This window comes from Saccostrea echinata, unplaced genomic scaffold, assembly GCF_033153115.1.
Source record: "Saccostrea echinata isolate AGI-Se365-2 ecotype Australia unplaced genomic scaffold, CSIRO_AGI_Sech_v1 ptg000030l, whole genome shotgun sequence".
Classification (NCBI taxonomy): domain Eukaryota; kingdom Metazoa; phylum Mollusca; class Bivalvia; order Ostreida; family Ostreidae; genus Saccostrea; species Saccostrea echinata.
This window is the reverse complement of record NW_026889779.1, coordinates 15,247,338-15,255,550: the sequence shown is the minus strand read 5'-3', so window position 1 is coordinate 15,255,550 and position 8,213 is coordinate 15,247,338. Positions and strand designations below refer to the sequence as shown.

Below are 8,213 nucleotides of genomic sequence, written 5' to 3'. Positions count from 1 at the left end.
TGTATGGTTGTGCCCCCTCAAAGTGAAATTGCTTCCTACGGGCCTGTACACAAGTACACTCCAGTAAGATACATATTTATATACAATATATCTTCAAATAACATTTTTAAAGAAGAATTTGAATATAATTTCTAATCTTTACAGACCCGATGCTATATATTTTATCATCTTCAGTATTTAAACACTACTGTGTCACACAAAATAAATGTGAAAACAGGTTTTCATTTCATTTCCGAGGATCTACAGAGTAGTGATTTTCAGGAAACGACTCATTCAAACAGGAAAACTTGACATGTCACCAACTTCACCGTCCAAGTGTTCAACTATTACGTCAATAAAATCGGACCAATGTTGTCTCTTAAAAATACGAGTATTTTGCTCTTCCTTGTAGTCAAACTTGAGGTCAGTGTGTATTTTTAGTACAGGTTTCACACCTCGAACAAAGGGTTATTGCTGATACCAAATAATTTGGTACACTCCAAGCCAGAGCTTTATGGGATTTGGTGCAAGGGAAGCGAGGACCAAATCGAATGGCGAGGGAAAAGTTTACCAACATACTTAGTACTGTGCTCTAGAAATCTGATAGCTACATGTACTCATAAAATTACTGAGTATATATACCAAGTCACTAGGTTCAATGGTTTTATCATACTCCGTTTTATTCGTACTAGTACCACACATAATTTGTGTATTCTTTATTATCAAAATGAGCATTGTCTATATCTTCAGCATTAATGGAGTTGCTAAGTAGGTTATACATTCATCCATTGCACAGGTACTTGTTTATATATATATATATATATATATATATATATATATATATATATATATATATATATATATATATATATATATATATATATATACATGCATCGCAAAATCAGGGTCCTGTCCACAAGCACCTGTGGTACTAGTATTTTGGTGATGTGTTCAAAGCTTTTCGTTCTACACTGAAACAAAAAAGGCATTGGGGCCTTTCCATCTTCCTTCCTGCCTTGACAAACTTCGTTTGCAATATTTAAAACTATTCCATTTTAGATTGAACTATTGCTGGTCATTTGAATTTTAAATAAAATTAATATTTTGTGGTATGTTAAAGGTTCAACACCTGCAGAACCAATGGAAAACTATCAGATCTATATATAGAGAAACCATTCTCAGGAGCTGGGCCCTGTTTCTTGTAAGTTCATGTATTTATAAACTATGAGCATAGTTCTTAAGTGTTTTTTGATATCGAGTATAACTCATTATTTTGATCGGAAACGATGTGCATTTTTATAGCAATGTAAAGAAAAGGCACTGTTCGACTGCATATTTAATCTTTGCCTCACACAGAATGCCTATATATGTATGACCTATGAAAAAGAAATAAAACTACCCTTAAGTTACTAGTATTTCCTTACAGTCTATGTACAGCTTTCTCTTATTCACTTCTTTGTACGATTATTAGTCTACTTGTCTTAAAAATCCCCCCAGAAATCCGGATATAGAGATGACAGTCACGTGATCGAAGTTTTTGAGTATATAAGTACTTAAAGCGGCGATCCACATCCACAAACCATCAAAGGACTGGAAGACAAAACATATCAACTTCCAAAATGTTCGTTATTGCTTTGCCTTTTCTTGTTACTATTGTTTCTTCTACTGAACTAACTACCCTCTTGAAAGGTCGTAATATGACCAGTATAGAAGAGCGCCTGTCCAATCTGGAAAACACGCTAGAACGTCGACTACTGGCCACAGAGCGCGTGTTGGGACAGCTTCTGACTGGGAGAAGTGATGCTGATTTAACAAATGTAGATGTTCTCTCTCTTAGATCTGGTAAGATGCATTTTTTTGTAAGTGGTAGAAAAGCAGTTTATTTTTTAAAATGATTCTCTCTGCAGGGAGTGAGCATCATAAAGTTGCACAGCTACTGCTATTTCGATTGTTACGTTACAAAAAAGGGGGGAGGGGTAAAAAAAGACAAAAAAACCCCGTAAAACCTTTATATTCATGATGCTGATAGTTTAATATTCCACAATGACGGTCTTGTTTTGTTTTTAATAGATATCGTGAACAGCCACTTGACACCTGTGTTATTTTCTGCATATAAGTCTTCTACTGAAGGCAGCATAAGTACAAAAGTAACAATCCGATTCGATAAAACGTACATCAACCTTGGGAACCACTACCACACAGAGGATGGTATCTTCATTGCTCCAGTGACGGGTGTCTACATGTTCCACTGGACCATTGCCACTGGTAGCAGTGCCTTCTCCACTCAGTTAATGGTGGCTGGTACCCCCCGTGCTTCCAATTTAATTCCTCATCCGGGTGGTTCAAACTCCGCTTCAGCGATGGTAATTATCAACGTCACGAAAGATGACCATGTATGGATCCAGCTATACGGTTCTTCAGAGCATGTGTATGGGGGTAGCAATTCAATCGGATATTCCTACCAATCTACATTTTCTGGAATCTTCTTACGCAAGTCTTAGGGTCTACTTGTAGCTTGTTTTGCTACCTTATATTTTTCACATACCACACAAACGTAGGTTACTATCACTATGACTTTGTATAGATACATGTATTAAAAATTGTATGTAAAAACGCAAATATTGATACAACATACCTGTCAGATTGACTCAAAATGTTTTTTTTCTGTGTTCATGTCTCATTGTCAATACAAAAATTAAAATCAGACAAGTTCTTATATTTTCAACATAACAAGATTTTTGTGTGTACTGGCATCAAGGAGATATGCAACTTAACGAGTTCCGGGTCAAAAGGGTCAAGGCACAGGCACCTGACGTTACTTAAATTTTTCTTATAACAAAAAAATATATATATGTAATTAACGTGAATTAAATTACGTAGGGGTGTATCTTATTATAAGAAAAATAAGTAACGTCAGGTGTGGGTGAAGGCTCTACAATATCATTATTTTAGTCACACATTGATATAGAGATGCAATTAAAGAAGTGAAAAATGCCAAGGTAAAATCTGTTAATATTTTGAAGTCTCGTTAGTTTAATGTCTTCAAGTAAAATAGGGTTTGGTTGTTATCTCTCAAAATGATTTTATTGCGGTATACAGTGTTTTCATTTTGATACTGTAGCTAATAGAAGAAAAAAAAAAAGAAAATTAAAACTTCTGTAAAATGTAGTAATGCAAATAGGTTTCCTTGAAATTAAAAACTTCTTGGGGGGGGGGGGACACGTGGTCAAACAAAATGCTTGAGGATCCATCGACTTCCTTGTCCGACGTTATACTTCAAACCAACCAATCTAAAATCAGACTTCTCAATCAGAGGTCCCAATCACCAACACACTTAAGTCTGATTTTAATTAAATTGGATGCAAACACAATCGTATTGATCATCAAAACTTTAAAATGCAAAATTTCTCAATGGCGCTGACTGTACCAGAAGCTCTGTGTTGGACAAATGCCGCTAAATTCCCCAAAATCACTGTGTTGGAGAAATGCCGCTCAATACCGCTAACTTCCCCAAAAGCACTGTGTTGGACAAATACCGCTCGATACCGCTGGCTTCATCAGAAGCATTGTGTTGGAAAAATGCCGCTGAATACCGCTAACATCCTTAAAAGCACGGTGTTGGACAAATACCGCTCAATGCCGCTGACTTCATCAGAAGCACTGTGTTGGACAAATACCGCTCAATGCCGCTGACTTCATCAGAAGCACTGTGTTGGAAAAATGCCTTCTGACCTATCCAGAGTGCAGCTTTCTTGGACAAAAGTAGCTCTCACCCTCAAACCCATTCCTTCTGATTTTTGTGACTTCCTACATGAATTAAAAACCAATTAACACACAAATAAGTTATCATGTTGTAAATTTTGAATTTACTAGTTGGGGGTAATTGCAAAATTTACAACGTGATAACTATAGTAAATTTTGCATTTACCTTCATCTAGTAAATTCAAAATTTACAACATAATAAAATGATGCATGGGTTGATATTTTTTTTTTTTTTTGAAAATTATGAAGAGATTTTTTGTGTGCCATTTTCTATATAAATCTGTACAAATTTTTGCGCACATTTTTTGGAATTATTACAAATCTTACAAAATTTCCCACATTTAGTTACTCTGGCAAAAATTTCTATATGAACATAAAGCTATTAGACACATTGTTGTTAGATTTCTGGAAAGGCTTACTTGTGTTATTTATCCTTAATGTGGGACAATCATCGTACAAAACGAAATCAACAGACAAGTAAGGTGTGTATAAAAATTGTGAATAGCCTCCCACTGCAGTGAACAGGTCCATTAACCACTTTGGCTTAAGTTGCACTCTATACTTTCTATTTCATCCAGTCTCTTACTATCATAGATTGTCCATTTCTGATTGCTGTCCCACAGAAATTCATCTATTTGTGTGAAACCTGACGCTCTTTCCAAAGAAATTAATTACATAACAGACGAAGATGAAACAACGGGTAAACTTTTTACATAGTTTAAGTACACACTTTAGTATCAAGCGTTAACAACTTTAATTGTAAATGGCATAGATATTATGAGGAATTGGACTAATCTTGGTGCTGATGGTTAAATACCACAAAGTCATCTCTATGCTTCATCATGCATAATCTGACTCTCTACAACACAAGAACGCATGGTCAGGCCCGTAGGAAGCAATTTCACTTTGAGGGGGGGAGGGCACAATCATACATTTTCAGTTGGGGGGCACTATCAAGTATACCAAAATTCCTACAAAAAAAGGTTATCAGACGTTATTATTGAGGGGCACAAGCATATAGTAGCTATGTTTTCTATAGAATTTTATATATCGGCAAAATTATGGGGGGCACAGCCCCCGTGCCCCCCTCCCCCCGGTTCCTACGGCCATGATGATATTTTGTAATTCTGTTACGACATAAAGTTCTCTTACTAGTACATATACATGAATATTCCTGTGCAAAAAATTGAACTCTTGTTGTGGCTTCTCTTGACCCCCGGAAGTGATTTCAATATAGACTGTAGTCTGTTTACAAGGAGCAACAGAATGTTTCCCGGGGATAGGACACTGCTCAAAGCTGTTATCTTGATTATTCGTACTAGAAAGGTTTCTGGGATTTCATCATTGTATTTAAGGAATTGATTTAAATTGTTTAAATTGCTTGAATTCCATCACCCTTGTAGCCTTTTATGATAGAATTGGTCTGGCAATTGAAAATGTAATCTGTGTATTTACGCATTTATTTCTCTTGTGCTATGCAGAATACAAATTAAATGGAAGTGATTTCTTAACTTGTTTTGTCCAATATTAAGTCACGTGCATGAGGCACAAAAATCAAAGATTAGCAATATGATGAAAAGGCGTCCGCTCAAAAATATAAATTATTTGCTCAAGGGATGATATAAACCAATACTCATAAAGCCTATTAAAAGCAATTATCCTAAGTATATACATGTATATTACTATAAGAATGACCTCGTCCTCCTTTATTTTCTTTTTTTAAGTGTCAAGCAAACTTGTTGACATATCCATTTCAATGTTATCATGTTAAAAGTCTGGGTCTTATCGCTTCAGTGTTTGTTAGAAGGTTGATTGACTCGGGTTATTTGTACCTTACACCTTTAGTTATTCATTGTTTTAATAATTTATGGATTTTCAGTACTTTCTCTGTGGGAGAACCGTCGTCGCTTGATACAAAAGAAATTACATTCCGGAACCGTTATTTCCGTTCCCTGCTTTCTTTTGAAGAATTAAACCCCCTTTTATGTTAAAACCACGAGGTTGGATCCATTCAGTTTATATCTATTGATTTTTTTAAACTGTGCAGTAAATGCAAATATTTTATTCATATCCCCAGTATATAATGCATGAGGTCTCCAGACAATGTGTTCTTTATTTTAGGCCAGAGTATTCTGCAGACTTGGACCATCTGTTCTTCCTATAGCTTTAAATCCAAAATCCTAGCTAACACTTTTGGCCAACACTAGCATTCTTTTCTTTTCATGACAAGATAACAATGAATATCTGGATTATGATTTTTTGTCCTCAAAAATTTTTGACATTTATTAATTCTAGCGATGACATGCTTACGTCATTAAATCACGTGATTACATTCATTGGCCGGCACTAATAAATCGCATTGGATATTTCATTGCATCACATTAGTTCCCCTGGAGTAAACTTGTCTGTGTATTTAACCTGACGGGCAGTATTACAAGGTGATTTTTAAACGGATATAAGAGATTTTTGACATTATCAATAGCTTCTCTTCAGTTGATCTTAATTCCGTATTCGGCTTTGTTAGACCATTCCAGATTATTGTTCATTATATCGGATTCGTACAAGATTAAAGTTTTTTTATGCATTACGAGTATTTGAACGCGTACCAAGAAATGCTTTATTAATGATTCGATGAACCCTGCCGTGTAGGATTAACAATTTAATATAATAGTACTAGTCTTATTTGGTGAAAGTTTTCAAAGCGTCATCGTCACCTAGTAGCAAGTAGTCCAGCATTATCTTGGATTAATTCTGTCGTGTTTACAAAGTCTTGGATTGAAAAATAAAAAACTGTTTAAACAAGATCTCTCAAAAAGAGACATTGTTACGTAATAGTAGCATTTCTCTATTGGAACTTACTGTATTAGACGGAAAAGAAAAGCATGCCCGCACTGACGTCGCCATGGTTTTATCAGAGGAACCCACAGCTTCCTCCTCAATTAGCCTCCGCAGCTCAGACGCGATCCCCTAGTAGTATGACAGAAGAAGAGGTGGATCAAATCACCAAGCGAGTGGGTCGTCCAACTCAGTCCTCCCGAGCCAAAACTAGCCAATCGTGGAAACTCGATAACACTTTTATGGACAATGGACGACACTCATGGGCAAAAATGGAATTATATGCAGACTGCAAGAAGTGTATGTGGAAGGACAATGGGGTTGTGAAAGCTACGTGTAAAATTCGCCCCGTACAACCAACACCCCGTTAACATGCGCTCATTTTTTTGTTTTTTCAAGTAAGACTTCGGATGAAAAAAATTCTAGTCCAACACTTCTGTCAAAACGAGTTGGCTACAATGAAAGTTTCTGATTTCTAGTTTTGGACATCAAGATACTAGTAATTTACTTTTCAAGGAATCACAGTATTATAGTGTGTGGTTGGTGCTTAAGCTTCATAAACATTGATCCGATCTGTTTTGGCGCAGTGACATATACCTGTTCAGTATTAGTATTTTTCATGCTAATTGTATTATAATCATTTTTGTTTGTGCTTCAAACTCTGAATGGTCTTAACTTTTGGATTTCTACGATTACTATGGAATCGACATTGACGAAACAACGACAGTTATTTGTTCTTCCTCTCTGTAGCATAAGTATTTTTCCCCCTGACTATTTACGTTGCTGTAAATGATAAATGTTAGAAAATTTTCATGTTGTCATTTAGCAATCACAATTTTGTACTTGTTACTGTATACAATGTCTATTGAAAACTTACATTATTAATTTATTTTCATTGTTTTATATTTTTATCATAGTAAAAAGATACAAAAAACTGGTATGTTTTTATTTTCTTTTTATGGAAGGTGATTCTCTAAAACATGGCTATAGTATATATATGATCATACTGGTATGCAGAGAACTTTTAATAGAGGACCACTCTCTTCGTCGCAAGCAACGGGTTTTCGTGTCCATTCTGTTTGTGAAAAAGCCGTGCCATGCGACGATGTACCACCCTCTACAAACTGAAATTAATTTTTTCTTAATCAAAAAATTTTCCAATGACAGAAGATAGTTTTGATTTTTTAAAGCAAATTTAGTATGCATCTTAAGGGACAATAATTGAAACAAAATCTTTGTTGAAGATGATTTTTTTTAAGGAAATCGAGAAATTGAATACATATATATATTAGAGTTATTTCTCTGCCATGTCTGCCCATGAGTGAATTTAATCATCTTTTCTTATAAAATTAATATAGGATGAATTTCTTCAAAATCACATTTCACTCTTTAATATTTTCAACATTCCAGTCAACGAAAACGAGTTCGATCTGCTCTACCAATGCTGGATTCCTAAACTTCATAAAAATCCTTACGATTACATTGGCGTGTATCCACCAAATGCTCTACCAAGCCCCATCCTTTATATTCATCACGAAAATATATTCTGCTGTAAAGAGAAATTTCAGACGTACTGTGCTACAGGATATTCGAGAAGATGTGTAAATCAAAAACTCTGAAGAACTTTTAAAAAATAT

At 35.2% G+C, this 8,213-nt stretch overlaps 3 protein-coding genes across 3 annotated transcripts in view; all 3 read left to right on the top strand.

The window, feature by feature from the left end:
- The window catches only part of LOC133197384 (nucleoporin p54-like), a 107,828-nt gene that overhangs the window by 74,162 nt on the left and 25,453 nt on the right, over positions 1-8,213 (top strand). The window lies entirely within an intron of this gene.
- On the top strand, positions 1,580-2,688 carry LOC133196425 (cerebellin-1-like). Its single transcript, XM_061332319.1, has 2 exons — positions 1,580-1,821; positions 2,050-2,688. Exons 1-2 carry the CDS (start codon positions 1,599-1,601, stop codon positions 2,478-2,480), a joined length of 654 nt encoding a protein of 217 aa, XP_061188303.1. The 5' UTR covers positions 1,580-1,598; the 3' UTR covers positions 2,481-2,688.
- On the top strand, positions 5,928-7,443 carry LOC133196424 (uncharacterized). The gene has a single exon (XM_061332318.1). It carries the CDS (start codon positions 6,624-6,626, stop codon positions 6,945-6,947), a length of 324 nt encoding a protein of 107 aa, XP_061188302.1. The 5' UTR covers positions 5,928-6,623; the 3' UTR covers positions 6,948-7,443.

Bases quoted from the DNA above. Each gene is read 5' to 3' on its own strand.
- LOC133196424 (XM_061332318.1), top strand. From the start codon at position 6,624: ATGCCCGCACTGACGTCGCCATGGTTTTATCAGAGGAACCCACAGCTT.
- LOC133196425 (XM_061332319.1), top strand. From the start codon at position 1,599: ATGTTCGTTATTGCTTTGCCTTTTCTTGTTACTATTGTTTCTTCTACT. The intron at 1,822-2,049 runs GTAAGATGCATT...TGTTTTTAATAG, and splicing joins TGTTCTCTCTCTTAGATCTG to ATATCGTGAACAGCCACTTG.